Here is a 15,986-nt window from a genome sequence, read left to right as displayed (position 1 = left end):
TTATTTCCCAATTTTGTCTCTGCTTATTTACCTATTTTTTCCTCTAATTTCTTTACCTATTTTTTGTTTACCTTTTTTTCTTCGATTTTTGTAGCTATTTTTCTATATTTATACACCTATTTTTTCTCTAGTTATTTACCACTTTTTTCTGTATTTATTTACCTACTTTGTTTTCTCTACTTCATTACCCATTTTTCTCTGTTTATTTACCTATTTTTTCCTCTAATTTATTTACCTATTTTTTATTTACCTTTTTTTCCTCGATTTATTTAGCTATTTTTCTCTATTTATACACTTATTTTTTCACTAGTTATTTACCTCTTTTTTCTGTATTTATTTACCTACTTTGTTTTCTCTACTTCATTACCTATTTTTCTGTCTTTATTTGCCTATTTTTTTCTCTAAATTATTTACCTATTTTTCTCTATTTATTTACCTATTTTCTGTATTTATTTACCTCCTTTGTATTCTCTACTTCATTACCTATTTTCCACTATTTCTTTATCTATTTTTTTCTCTAATTTATTTCCCAATTTTGTCTCTGCTTATTTACCTATTTTTTCCTCTAATTTCTTTACCTATTTTTTGTTTACCTTTTTTTCTTTGATTTTTGTAGCTATTTATCTATATTTATACACCTATTTTTTCTCTAGTTATTTACCACTTTTTTCTGTATTTATTTACCTACTTTGTTTTCTCTACTTCATTACCCATTTTTCTCTGTTTATTTACCTATTTTTTCCTCTAATTTATTTACCTATTTTTTATTTACCTTTTTTCCTTTGGTTTATTTACCTATTTTTCTCTATTTATACACCTATTTTTTCTCTAGCTAATTTACCCATTTTTCTGTATTTATTTACCTCTTTTGTTTTCTCTACTTCATTACCTATTTTTCTCTATTTATTTGCCTATTTTTTTCTCTAAATTATTTACCTATTTTTCTCTATTTATTTACCTATTTTCTGTATTTATTTACCTCCTTTGTATTCTCTACTTCATTACCTATTTTCCACTATTTCTTTATGTATTTTTTTCTCTAATGTATTTACCAATTTTTCTCTGCTTATTTACCTATTTTTCTCTATTTATTTCCCTATTTTTCTCTATTTAGTTACATCTTTTTTTCCTGTATTTATTTACCTATTTTCTCTATTTATTTACCTCCTTTGTTTTCTCAATTTATTTACCTTTTTTCCCTCTATTTATATACCTATTTTTTTAATTACCTATTTTCCTCTATTTATACACCTATTTTTTCTCTACCTACTTTACCTATTTTTCTGTATTTATTTACCTCTTTTTGTTTTCTCTATTTATTTACCTATTTTGTTTTCTCTATTTATTTACCTATTTTTTCTCTAAGTAATTTACCTATATTTTCTATATTTATTTACCTATTTTTTCTCTAGTTATTTACCACTTTTTTCTGTATTTATTTACCTACTTTGTTTTCTCTACTTCATTACCTATTTTTCTCTATTTATTTGCCTATTTTTTTCTCTAAATTATTTACCTATTTTTCTCTATTTATTTACCTATTTTCTGTATTTATTTACCTCTTTTGTATTCTCTACTTCATTACCTATTTTCCACTATTTCTTTATGTATTTTTTTCTCTAATGTATTTACCAATTTTTTCTCTGCTTATTTACCTATTTTTCTCTATTTATTTACCTATTTTTGTCTATTTAGTTACCTCTTTTTTCCTGTATTTATTTACCTATTTTCTGTATTTATTTACCTCCTTTGTATTCTCTACTTCATTACCTATTTTTCACTATTTCTTTATCTATTTTTTTCTCTAATTTATTTACAAATTTTTTCTCTGTTTATTTACCTATTTTTTCCTCCAATTTATTTATCTATTTTTTCTCTAATTTATTTACCTATTTTTTCTCTATTTATTTACCTCCTTTGTTTTCTCAATTTATTTACCTTTTTTCCCCTCTATTTATATACCTATTTTTTTAATTACCTATTTTTCTCTATTTATACACCTATTTTTTCTCTACCTACTTTACCTATTTTTCTGTATTTATTTACCTATTTTTCTCTATTTATTTACCTCTTTTGTTTTCTCTATTTATTTACCTATTTTTCTCTATTTATTTACCTATTTTGTTTTCTCTATTTATTTACCTATTTTTCCTCTAGTTATTTACCTCTTTTTTCTCTCATTTATTTACCTATTTTTTCTCTGTATAGTTACCTATTTTTTCCTCTAATTTGTTTATCTATTTTTTTACTTACCTTTTTTTCCTTGATTTATTTAGCTATTTTTCTCTATTTATTTGTCTATTTTTTTCTCTAAATTATTTACCTATTTTTCTCTATTTATTTACCTATTTTCTGTATTTATTTACCTCCTTTGTATTCTCTACCTCATTACCTATTTCCCACTATTTCTTCATTTATTTTTTTCTCTAATTTATTTACCAATTATTTCTCTGCTTATTTACCTATTTTTTCCTTTAATTTATTTACCTATTTTTTTATTTACCTTTTTTTCTTTGATTTATTTAGCTATTTTTCTCTATTTATACACCTATTTTTTCTCTAGTTTATTTACCTATTTTTTCTCTGTTTATTTACATATTTTTTCCTTTAATTTATTTACCTATTGTTTTATTTACCTTTTTTCTTTGATTTATTTAGGTATTTATCTATATTTATACACCTATTTTTTCTCTAGATAATTTACCTATTTTGCTCTATTTATTTAGCTATTTTTTTCTGTTTATTTACCTATTTTTTCCTTTAATTTATATACCTATTGTTTTATTTACCTTTTTTCTTTGATTTATTTAGGTATTTATATATATTTATACACCTATTTTTTCTCTAGATAATTTACCTATTTTTCTCTATTTATTTGCCTATTTTTTTCTCTAATTTATTTACCTATTTTTCTCTATTTATTTACCTATTTTCTGTATTTATTTACCTCCTTTGTATTCTCTACTTCATTACCTATTTTTCTCTGTTTATTTACCTATTTTTTCCTCTAATTTATTTACCTATATTTTATTTACCTTTTTTCCCTTGGTTTATTCACCTATTTTTTCTCTATTTATACACCTATTTTTTCTCTACCTAATTTTCCCATTTTTCTGTATATATTTACCTACTTTTTTCTCTATTTATGTACCTCTTTTGTTTTCTCTATTTATATGTGTGATTTATTGCTTCCCCTCAGGGTTACATTTCTCCTTTACATTTTCCTTAACCTAATCTTATCCTATCCTTATCCTAAGTCCTTATCCTACTTCCATCGCACTCGCCTCGCTCGCTCTCCCTCTCCGCTCTCCCGCTCGCCGCCCCCCCCCCCTCTATCCACGCTCTTATACTAATCCCCTTTCCTCCGCCTTCGACTTCCATTTCCTTTCTTTCATTCCATTCCTCCTTTCATTCATTAGTTCCTTTCTCCCTCCCTCCTTCCCTCTCCTTTCTCCCCGTTTCCTCCTTCTCACTCCCGTCTCATTTCCTCTATCCTCTTCATCCATTCCTCTCCCTTACCTCCTTCGTCCAATATTTCCTTTATCCTTTCCCCTATTCCTCTCTCCCCTCCCTCTTCTTCCCTTGCACATCTCTCTAAAACGTGTTCCCACGTCTCTTCTTCCCCCCCGCATACCCTGCATCTCCTCTCCTCTTCCTTCTCCCAGTACCTCCCCCCCCTCATTTCGTTCCCCAGCCTAAATCTTGCTATCCTCCTGTACCTCCCTTCACTCCATCCCTCTGCCAGATATTTCGGAATCCCCTTTGTTACTATCTCCCTGTACCATCTGTTGTATTTGGACTCCCTTATTTTTTCCCTTCTCTCCTCTGCCTGTCTCCTGCTGTCTTCTTTCTTCATTTCTTCGTAACCCCCTCTTTCCCTTTCCCTTTCGATACCTTCACTCCCTCCTCTCTCCATCCTAAACTCCTTTCTCTCTATTTCCCACCTAGACAACTCTCTCCCCTCCTCCCTCTCCCTCTCCTTCACCTCTTTCAGACATAATCTGGCCAACTCCCCTCCCTCTCCCCTGCTCAGCTTCTCCTCGTATTTCCACGCCCTTCCCCCCGCCCACGTCCTCAGCTTTTCCCTCTTTGTCTCCTCCCTCACCATATATCCTGGCGTCCTCCAGTCTACCCCCAACGACCATCCTTATGAATCTTTCCTGTACCCTCTCTACCTCCTCCCTCTCCTTCCACCCCCATACCTCCGCCCCGTACCCCAAAACCGTCCACACCAGCGCATCGAACAGCCACATCCTCCTTCCCCAGTCCTTTCCAAATTTCCTTTTTCCAATTCCCCAGACCTGTCTCATTACGACCCCTGCCTTTTTCACCCTGTCCTGTATGTGCGCCTCATGTCCCCCGTTTTTCTTGAATACATACCCTAAATACTTAAACTCCTTTACTTCCTCAATCTCCCTTCCTTTCCATTTCCATTCCACCTTTCTGTCTCTCCCTCCCCTTTTCTGAACCTTACCACCTTCATCTTTGCCACATTAACCTCTAGGTTCTTTCCCTCCATGTATCTTTCTAGCCGCCTTATCATACTCTCCATCTCTTCCTCTTTTCCCGCCAGTAACACTAGATCATCCGCATATGCCAGGGAGCATATCCTCCTGTCTCCTATTCTCACCCCTCCCCAATTCCCTTTATTTAGCTCCTCCTCCACATCCGCTATCAGTAGGTTGAATAGTATGGGGCTCAGCGGGCACCCTTGCCTTAGCCCTCTCGACGTCCAGAATCCCTCCCCTATCTCCCCTCCCACCTTTACTCTGCTAATTGTCTCCCTATATATTTCCTTAACCCTCTCCCTCAACCCCTCCCTTACCCCTCTCTTCTCCATTGCCTCCCATAATTTACTCCTGTCCACCGTGTCGAACGCAGCCTTCAGGTCCACGAACAGCGCTACCAGTTTACCCTTGCCCCTTCTGGTTTGCTTCCCTATCATGTGATTTAGCACGTAAATTTGGTCCACTGTTCCTCTCCCTCTCCTGAACCCTGCTTGATTTTCCGGGATCATCCCCTTCCCTTCCACCTCCTGTTCCAATCTCTCTCCCAGTACCGCTGCATACACCTTATACAGGGTCGGCATCAGCGTAACTCCCCTGTAGTCCTGCACCCCAGTCCCCCTTCCCTTCTTCACCAGTGGCGCTATTAACCCCTCCTTCCACCCCTGCGGCCATCCTTCTCCCTCCCATACTCTCCTGCAGATCTCCCATGCTGCCTCTGCCCCCTTCTCTCCGCCCGCTTTCCATGCTTCGTTTGGTATCCCGTCCCCTCCCATCGCCTTTCCCTCCTTCAGTCTCCTCAATACCTTTCTTATTTCCTCTTTGCTTATTCCTTCTTCCTCTCCCTTCCTCCTACTCCCCTCCCCTCCCATCCTTACCCTGTTTTCCACTCCCCCTAGCAGTCCCATGAAATATTCCTTCCACTCCTCACTCTTTATCTTTTCGTCCACCCGCTTCCTTTTTTTCCTTCCCCTGTTCACTATCTCCCATACTTTGTTTTCCGTTTTCGCTTCCGCTACCTCCCTTATCATCCTCTCCCTCTCTTCCCCTTTTTTCCTCTCGCACAGTTCATTGTACTCTCTCCTTTTCCTTTTGTACTCTTCCCTCGATCCCTCCCCCCCTCTCCATCTCCTTAGCCCTCTTCTCACCTGCCTCTTCATTTCCCTGGTTTCTCCGTCCCACCACCCCTCCTTCCGCCTTTCCTCCTTGCCCCCCTTCTCCTCCCCTTTCCTCATCACCTCCTTAATCCTTTCTGTTATCTTACTCACCGCCTCCTGTATCCCTTCCCCTTCTATGCCCACTCCTTCCATCCCCCTCCTAAACTCCTCTTTCATCCTTGCCGACCACCGCCCTCCTCCTACCTTTCTTTCCCTCAGTTTTCCTCTTCTCTCCCCCACTCCTCCCTCCCTCATCGTCACCACCACCGGGTAGTGATCTGACTCCACTCTGTCCCCTATCTCCATCCTTTCCACCCCCATTCTTGTCCTCTCGTCCCCCAACACATAATCGATCACCGTCGCCCCTCTTCCCCCCGTGTACGTGTATTCCCCCTCTTCGTCCCCCTCTATGTTCCCGTTCAAGATTTCCCACCCCGTCTCATCTATTAGTTTTACTAACCTTCTTCCGTCCCTATTTACCTTCCTATCTTTCGACTTTCTTCCCCCTCCCTCCTCCTCCTCCTCTCCTCCCTCTATCCTGCCGCCTAGCGTTCCTGTCCTCGCATTGAAGTCCCCCCCTATTATTGTCCTCTCTCCCTCCTTCTGCCCCTCCATCCATCCTCTGATCCTTTCCAGCTTCCTCTCCATGTCCTCGTTCACGTATACTGCCACCACCGTCCATTCTTCCTCCCCCGCCTTTATTCTTTCCACCAAAATTCCTTCTTCTTCTCCCTGATCTCGTTCCTGTCCTACTTCCATCTCTTCCCTCACCCCTATCACTATGCCTCCCATCGCTCTCCCCCTCTTATTCCTTCTCTTTGCCCACTGCGTCTTCCACCTGTATCCCGTCGGCAGCCTGTGCTTAATCCTGTCCCATCCCTTCTCTTCTATCCATGTCTCCAAAAGCACTATTACTTCCCATTCCCCTATCCCCTTCCAAAATTCCACCTCCTTGTTTGCCACCCCCGCTACGTTCCAGAACGCTATCTTCCAACTTTTCGTTTCTTCCGTTTGTTCTGTCGCTCCCCTTTTCTCTCCCTCCACCCTTAGTTTTTTGACCCTTCCGCTCCCTGTCTCCCTTCTTTCTTTCCCACCTCTTCCCTGCCCCTTTCTCCTTCTCGCACCTCTTTTGCTCCCCATTCTGCCCTTCCCCTCTCCTTCCCTCTCCAGTCTCTTAGTACCTCTCCCTGCTCATCCCAGAACCACGTTTTCCCCTCTATCTCTATCTTCCCGTACTTTACTCTCACTCTATTCCCTTTTCTTTCCTCCTCTTCTCCTACCACCCTTAACTGCCATTGCATCTTTCTTTCTTTCCAGGTCAGATCGTCCCCTATCCTTTCCTTTCTCCCTTTTAGCTTCCCTTTGTTCCTCATTATTTCCCTCTTCACTTCCATGCTCTCCATTTTTACCTCCAGCATCACTTCCTCCCTCCCTTGCCTTCTTCCTCCAAGCTCCCTCACTCCCTCTATTCTCCCCTGTATCCCTACTACATCCAGCACTTCCTTTGCCCTCCTCATCGCCGTTCCCTCCCTACCTACCCCTTTAATTATAATGTTCTTCCTTCTCTCTTCTCTCTCTTTCATTTCTAGTTTTCTTTCCATCCCCTGCACCCTTGTTTCCCATTCTTCCCGTCCTGCGTCCTTCCCCACCCCTTCCTCTCTCCTTCCTTCTCCGACTCCCTCCTCCTTTTTCCTCCTCATTTCTAAATTCTTTAGCCTCTCCTCCATTTCCTTGATCTTCTCCTCCTCTCTCTCCACCTCCTCTAATCTTTTTTCCACCCTTTCCATTCTATTTCCGAACTCTTTCTTTTCTGTTCTCCACTTCTCTTCCCATTCTTCCATTTTCTCTCTTAATGACGCCATATCTTCCCTCGCCTCTCTCCCTTGTTCCTTTACTTCCTTCAGATCCTTCCTCATCTCCGCCCTCATTTCCTTTAATAGCCTCTCTATTCCTCCCCCCTCTCTTTCTCCCTCCGGTGATCTTCCTACCTTTCTACTCTTTTGGAACGCTTCTATTCCACTCTCTTTTCCATGACCCTGTTCCTCTTTCTCTCTCTTTCTCTTCCACAACTCCGCAATTTCACCTATGCTTCCTCCACTCATGCTCCTTTCCCTTGCCAGTCTCTCTGCATTCGTTTTCCTACCTCTCCTTTTCGCCTCTTCTTCCTTTTCTTCTACCTTCCTCTCTGTTTCTACCCTTTCTTTTCCTCTTTCCTCTCCCTTTTCTCCCTCTTCCCCTTCCATCCTATCTTCCTTACCTTCCGTCTATTTCCCCTTCTCTCACTCCCTACTTTATCTACTGTCTCCGCTATATCCTTATTTCCTTTCTTCACCGCCCGATGTCTCTCTCTTCCTCTCTTTCTCCACTCTCCCGCCTTTTCCACTCCCGCTCAATCCTTCCCTCCTTACCCTAACCTCAAAACTCGCGTGCTTCCACCCTGTTTTTCCTCCTCTCCCTCACTCCCCTTTTCCTCGCCCTATCTCTCCCTTCACTCCCAGCTCCCCCTTCTCCCTCTGTACCCACTTTTCACACCCTACCTGCCCTACTAACACCTTATTCACTCCTATCTCTCACACTGCTCACTCACACGTCACGCTTCTTACAAACCGGAAATGGAAGTCCCTTGTTTTCTCTATTTATTTACCTATTTTTCTCTAGATAATTTACCTATTTTTTCTCTATTTCCTTACCTATTTTTTCTCTATCCATTTTCCAATTTTTTCTCTATTCATTTACTTTTTTTCTATTTATTTACCTCTTTCTTTCTCTAATTTATACACCTATATGTTCTCTATTTATTTACCTATTTTTCCTCTAGATAATTTACCTATTTTTTCTATATTTATTTACCTATTTTTTCTCTAGTCATTTACCACTTTTTTCTGTATTTATTTACCTACTTTGTTTTCTCAACTTCATTACCTATTTTTCTCTATTTATTTGCCTATATTTTTCTCTAAATTATTTACCTATTTTTCTCTATTTATTTACATATTTTCTGTATTTATTTACCTCCTTTGTATTCTCTACTTCATTACCTATTTTTCACTATTTCTTTATCTATTTTTTTCTCTAATACATTTACAAATTTTTTCTCTGTTTATTTACCTATTTTTTCCTCTAATTTATTTATCTATTTTTTCCCTAATTTATTTACCCATTTTTTCTCTATTTATTTATCTCCTTTGTTTTCTCAATTTATTTACCTTTTTTCCCCTCTATTTATATACCTATTTTTTTTTAATTAGCTATTTTTCTCTATTTATACACCTATTTTTTCTCTAGTTTATTTACCTCTTTTTCTGTATTTATTTACCTACTCTGTTTTCTCTACTTCATTACCTATTTTTCTCTGTCTATTTACCTATTTTTTCCTCTAATTTATTTACCTATTTTTTATTTACCTTTTTTCCTTTGGTTTATTTACCTATTTTTCTCTATTTATACACCTATTTTTTCTCTAGCTAATTTACCTATTTGTCTGTATTTATTTACCTCTTTTGTTTTCTCTATTTATTTACCTATTTTTCTCTGTTTATTTACCTATTTTTTCCTCTAATTTATTTACCTATTTTTTCTCTATATATTTACCTATTTCTCTCTCTCATTTATTTACCTATTTTTTCTCTGTATAGTTACCTATTTTTTCCTCTAATTTATTTACCTATTTTTTATTTACCTTTTTTTCCTTGATTTATTTAGCTATTTTTCTCTATTTATACACTTATTTTTTCACTAGTTATTTACCTCTTTTTTCTGTATTTATTTACCTACTTTGTTTTCTCTACTTCATTACCTATTTTTCTGTATTTATTTGCCTATTTTTTTCTCTAAATTATTTACCTATTTTTCTCTATTTATTTACCTATTTTCTGTATTTATTTACCTCCTTTGTATTCTCTACTTCATTACCTATTTTCCACTATTTCTTTATCTATTTTTTTCTCTAATTTATTTCCCAATTTTGTCTCTGCTTATTTACCTATTTTTTCCTCTAATTTCTTTACCTATTTTTTGTTTACCTTTTTTTCTTTGATTTTTGTAGCTATTTATCTATATTTATACACCTATTTTTTTCTCTAGATAATTTACCTATTTTTCTCTATTTATTTCCCTATTTTTTCTCTATTTATTTACCTCTTTTGTTTTCTCTATTTATTTACCTATTTTTCCTCTAGTTATTTACCTATTTCTCTCTCTCATTTATTTACCTATTTTTTCTCTGTATAGTTACCTATTTTTTCCTCTAATTTATTTACCTATTTTTTATTTACCTTTTTTCCCTTGATTTATTTAGCTATTTTTCTCTATTTATACACTTATTTTTTCACTAGTTATTTACCTCTTTTTCTGTATTTATTTACCTACTTTGTTTTCTCTACTTCATTACCTATTTTTCTCTGTTTATTTACCTATTTTTTCCTCTAATTTATTTATCTATTTTTTCTCTAATTTATTTACCCATTTTTTCTCTATTTATTTATCTCCTTTGTTTTCTCAATTTATTTACCTCTTTTCCCCTCTATTTATATACCTATTTTTTTTTAATTAGCTATTTTTCTCTATTTATACACCTATTTTTTCTCTATTTTATTTACCTCTTTTTTCTGTATTTATTTACCTACTCTGTTTTCTCTACTTCATTACCTATTTTTCTCTGTTTATTTACCTATTTTTTCCTCTAATTTATTTACCTATTTTTTATTTACCTTTTTTTCCTTTGGTTTATTTACCTATTTTTCTCTATTTATACACCTATTTTTTCTCTAGCTAATTTACCTATTCGTCTGTATTTATTTACCTCTTTTGTTTTCTCTATTTATTTACCTATTTTTCTCTGTTTATTTACCTATTTTTCCTCTAATTTATTTACCTATTTTTTCTCTATATATTTACCTATTTATCTCTCTCATTTATTTACCAATTATTTCTCTGCTTATTTACCTATTTTTTCCTTTAATTTATTTACCTATTTTTTTATTTACCTTTTTTTCTTTGATTTATTTAGCTATTTTTCTCTATTTATACACCTATTTTTTCTCTAGTTTATTTACCTATTTTTTCTCTGTTTATTTACATATTTTTTCCTTTAATTTATTTACCTATTGTTTTATTTACCTTTTTTCTTTGATTTATTTAGGTATTTATCTATATTTATACACCTATTTTTTCTGTAGATAATTTACCTATTTTTCTCTATTTATTTGCCTATTTTTTTCTCTAATTTATTTACCTATTTTTCTCTATTTATTTACCTATTTTCTGTATTTATTTACCTCCTTTGTATTCTCTACTTCATTACCTATTTTTCTCTGTTTATTTACCTATTTTTTCCTCTAATTTATTTACCTATATTTTATTTACCTTTTTTCCCTTGGTTTATTCACCTATTTTTCTCTATTTATACACCTATTTTTTCTCTACCTAATTTTCCCATTTTTCTGTATATATTTACCTACTTTTTTCTCTATTTATGTACCTCTTTTGTTTTCTCTATTTATTTACCTATTTTTCTCTAGATAATTTACCTATTTTTTCTCTATATACTTACCTATTTTTTCTCTATCCATTTTCCAATTTTTTCTCTATTCATTTACTTTTTTCTATTTATTTACCTGTTTCTTTCTCTAATTTATACACCTATATGTTCTCTATTTATTTACCTATTTTTCCTCTAGATAATTTACCTATTTTTTCTATATTTATTTACCTATTTTTTCTCTAGTCATTTACCACTTTTTTCTGTATTTATTTACCTACTTTGTTTTCTCAACTTCATTACCTATTTTTCTCTATTTATTTGCCTATATTTTTCTCTAAATTATTTACCTATTTTTCTCTATTTATTTACATATTTTCTGTATTTATTTACCTCCTTTGTATTCTCTACTTCATTACCTATTTTTCACTATTTCTTTATCTATTTCTTTCTCTAATACATTTACAAATTTTTTCTCTGTTTATTTACCTATTTTTTCCTCTAATTTATTTATCTATTTTTTCTCTAATTTATTTACCCATTTTTTCTCTATTTATTTATCTCCTTTGTTTTCTCAATTTATTTACCTCTTTTCCCCTCTATTTATATACCTATTTTTTTTTAATTAGCTATTTTTCTCTATTTATACACCTATTTTTTCTCTATTTTATTTACCTCTTTTTTCTGTATTTATTTACCTACTCTGTTTTCTCTACTTCATTACCTATTTTTCTCTGTTTATTTACCTATTTTTCCTCTAATTTATTTACCTATTTTTTATTTACCTTTTTTCCTTTGGTTTATTTACCTATTTTTCTCTATTTATACACCTATTTTTTCTCTAGCTAATTTACCTATTTGTCTGTATTTATTTACCTCTTTTGTTTTCTCTATTTATTTACCTATTTTTCTCTGTTTATTTACCTATTTTTTCCTCTAATTTATTTACCTATTTTTTCTCTATATATTTACCTATTTATCTCTCTCATTTATTTACGTATATTTCTCTGTTTAATTACCTATTTTTTCCTCTAATTTATTTACCTATTTTTTAATTACCTTTTTTTCTTTGGTTTATTTACCTATTTTTCTCTATTTATACACCTATTTTTTCTCTAGCTAATTTACCTATTTTTCTGTATTTATTTACCTCTTTTGTTTTCTCTACTTCATTACCTATTTTTCTCTATTTATTTGCCTATTTCTTTCTCTAAATTATTTACCAATTTTTCTCTATTTATTTACCTATTTTCTGTATTTATTTACCTCCTTTGTATTCTCTACTTCATTACCTATTTTCCACTATTTCTTTATGTATTTTTTTCTCTAATTTATTTACAAATTTTTTCTCTGTTTATTTACCTATTTTTCTCTATTTATTTACCTATTTTTCTCTATTTAGTTACCTCTTTTTTCTCTATTTATTTACCTCCTTTGTTTTCTCAATTTATTTACCTTTTTTTCCCTCTATTTATATACCTATTTTTTTAATTACCTATTTTTCTCTATTTATACACCTATTTTTTCTCTACCTACTTTACCTATTTTTCTGTATTTATTTACCTATTTTTCTCTATTTATTTACCTCTTATGTTTTCTCTATTTATTTACCTATTTTTCTCTATTTATTTACCTATTTTGTTTTCTCTATTTATTTACCTATTTTTCCTCTAGTTATTTACCTCTTTTTTCTCTCATTTATTTACCTATTTTTTTATTTACCTTTTTTTCCTTGATTTATTTAGCTATTTTTCTCTATTTATACACTTGTTTTTTCACTAGTTATTTACCTCTTTTTCTGTATTTATTTACCTACTTTGTTTTCTCTACTTCATTACCTTTTTTTCTGTATTTATTTGCCTATTTTTTTCTCTAAATTATTTACGTATTTTTCTCTATTTATTTACCTATTTTCTGTATTTATTTACCTCCTTTGTATTCTCTACTTCATTACCTATTTTCCACTATTTCTTTATCTATTTTTTCTCTAATTTATTTCCCAATTTTGTCTCTGCTTATTTACCTATTTTTTCCTCTAATTTCTTTACCTATTTTTTGTTTACCTTTTTTTTCTTTGATTTTTGTAGCTATTTATCTATATTTATACACCTATTTTTTTCTCTAGATAATTTACCTATTTTTCTCTATTTATTTCCCTATTTTTTCTCTATTTATTTACCTCTTTTGTTTTCTCTATTTATTTTCCTATTTTTTCTCTATATATTTACCTATTTTTCTCTCTCATTTATTTACGTATTTTTCTCTGTTTATTTATCTATTTTTTCCTTTAATTTATTTACCTATTTTTTATTTACCTTTTTTTCTTTGATTTATTTAGCTATTTTTCTCTATTTATTTCCCTATTTTTTCACTATTTATTTACCTCTTTTGTTCTCTCTACTTATTTTCCTATTTTTTCTCTAGTTATTTACCTCTTTTTTCTGTATTTATTTACCTACTTTGTTTTCTCTACTTCATTACCTATTTTTCTCTATATATTTGTCTATTTTTTTCTCTAATTTATTTACCTATTTTTTATTTACCTTTTTTCCTTTGGTTTATTTACCTAGTTTTCTCTATTTATACACCTATTTTTTCTCTACCTACTTTACCCATTTTTCTGTATTTATTTACCTATTTTTTCTCTATTTATGTACCTCTTTTGTTTTCTCTATTTATTTACCTATTTTTCTCTAGATAATTTACCTATTTTTTCCCTATTTACTTACCTATTTTTTCTCTATTCATTTTCCAATTTTTTCTCTATTCATTTACTTTTTTCTATTTATTTACCTCTTTCTTTCTCTAATTTATACACCTATATGTTCTCTATTTATTTACCTATCTTTCCTCTAGATAATTTACCTATTTTTTCTATATTTATTTACCTATTTTTTTCTAGTCATTTACCACTTTTTTCTGTATTTATTTACCTACTTTGTTTTCTCTACTTCATTACCTATTTTTCTCTATTTATTTGCCTATTTTTTTCTCTAAATTATTTACCTATTTTTTCTCTAGTCATTTACCACTTTTTTCTGTATTTATTTACCTCCTTTGTATTCTCTACTTCATTACCTATTTTTCACTATTTCTTTATCTATTTTTTTCTCTAATACATTTACAAATTTTTTCTCTGTTTATTTACCTATTTTTTCCTCTAATTTATTTATCTATTTTTTCTCTAATTTATTTACCCATTTTTTCTCTATTTATTTATCTCCTTTGTTTTCTCAATTTATTTACCTTTTTTCCCCTCTATTTATATACCTATTTTTTTTTAATTAGCTATTTTTCTCTATTTATACACCTATTTTTTCTCTAGTTTATTTACCTCTTTTTTTCTGTATTTATTTACCTACTCTGTTTTCTCTACTTCATTACCTATTTTTCTCTGTTTATTTACCTATTTTTTCCTCTAATTTATTTACCTATTTTTTATTTACCTTTTTTCCTTTGGTTTATTTACCTATTTTTCTCTATTTATACACCTATTTTTTCTCTATATATTTACCTATTTATCTCTCTCATTTATTTACGTATATTTCTCTGTTTAATTACCTATTTTTTCCTCTAATTTATTTACCTATTTTTCTCTATTTATACACCTATTTTTTCTCTAGCTAATTTACCTATTTTTCTGTATTTATTTACCTCTTTTGTTTTCTCTACTTCATTACCTATTTTTCTCTATTTATTTGCCTATTTTTTTCTCTAAATTATTTACCTATTTTTCTCTATTTATTTACCTATTTTCTGTATTTATTTACCTCCTTTGTATTCTCTACTTCATTACCTATTTTCCACTATTTCTTTATGTATTTTTTTCTCTAATGTATTTACCAATTTTTTCTCTGCTTATTTACCTATTTTTCTCTATTTATTTACCCATTTTTCTCTATTTAGTTACCTTATTTTTTCCTGTATTTATTTACCTATTTTCTGTATTTATTTACCTCCTTTGTATTCTCTACTTCATTACCGATTTTTCACTATTTCTTTATCTATTTTTTTCTCTAATTTATTTACAAATTTTTTCTCTGTTTATTTACCTATTTTTTCCTGTAATTTATTTATCTATTTTTTCCTTTAATTTATTTACCTATTTTTTTATTTACCTTTTTTTCTTTGATTTATTTAGCTATTTTTCTCTATTTATTTCCCTATTTTTTCACTATTTATTTACCTCTTTTGCTTTCTCTATTTATTTTCCTATTTTTTCTCTAGTTATTTACATCTTTTTTCTGTATTTATTTACCTACTTTGTTTTCTCTACTTCATTACCTATTTTTCTCTATTTATTTGTCTATTTTTTTCTCTAAATTATTTACCTATATTTCTCTATTTATACACCTATTTTTTCTCTAGCTAATTTACCTATTTTTCTGTATTTATTTACCTCTTTTGTTTTCTCTATTTATTTACCTATTTTGTTTTGTCTATTTATTTACCTATTTTTTCTCTAGATAATTTACCTATATTTTCTATATTTATTTACCTATTTTTTCTCTAGTTATTTACCACTTTTTTCTGTATTTATGTACCTACTTTGTTTTCTCTACTTCATTACCTATTTTTCTCTATTTATTTGCCTATTTTTTTCTCTAAATTATTTACCTATTTTTCTCTATTTATTTACCTATTATCTGTATTTATTTACCTCCTTTGTATTCTCTAATTCATTACCTATTTTCCACTATTTCTTTATGTATTTTTTTCTCTAATGTATTTACCAATTTTTTCTCTGCTTATTTACCTATTTTTCTCTATTTATTTACCCATTTTTCTCTATTTAGTTACCTTATTTTTTCCTGTATTTATTTACCTATTTTCTGTATTTATTTA

General features: G+C 31.3%; 1 protein-coding gene across 2 annotated transcripts; it reads right to left on the bottom strand.

The window, feature by feature from the left end:
• Positions 1-6,221: 6,221 nt before the first annotated feature.
• On the bottom strand, positions 6,222-15,666 carry LOC143378186 (uncharacterized). Of its 2 annotated transcripts, XM_076829976.1 has the most exons (3): positions 14,075-15,666; positions 13,276-13,369; positions 6,222-10,441 (listed from the first exon to the last, which is right to left on the bottom strand). In XM_076829976.1, the coding sequence occupies exon 3, from the start codon at positions 7,903-7,905 to the stop codon at positions 6,709-6,711; it is 1,197 nt and encodes a 398-aa protein (XP_076686091.1). In that variant the 5' UTR covers positions 7,906-10,441; positions 13,276-13,369; positions 14,075-15,666; the 3' UTR covers positions 6,222-6,708. The 2 variants fall into 2 exon arrangements, with proteins under 2 accessions (XP_076686091.1, XP_076686090.1); XM_076829975.1 differs by having other exon boundaries at positions 6,222-8,584; positions 8,701-15,666.
• Positions 15,667-15,986: the final 320 nt, after the last annotated feature.

Source organism: Andrena cerasifolii, unplaced genomic scaffold (genome assembly GCF_050908995.1).
Source record: "Andrena cerasifolii isolate SP2316 unplaced genomic scaffold, iyAndCera1_principal scaffold0922, whole genome shotgun sequence".
Taxonomy (NCBI): Eukaryota; Metazoa; Arthropoda; class Insecta; order Hymenoptera; family Andrenidae; genus Andrena; species Andrena cerasifolii.
The sequence above is the reverse complement of the archived record's forward strand: the minus strand, read 5'-3'. Positions and strand labels throughout refer to the sequence as shown.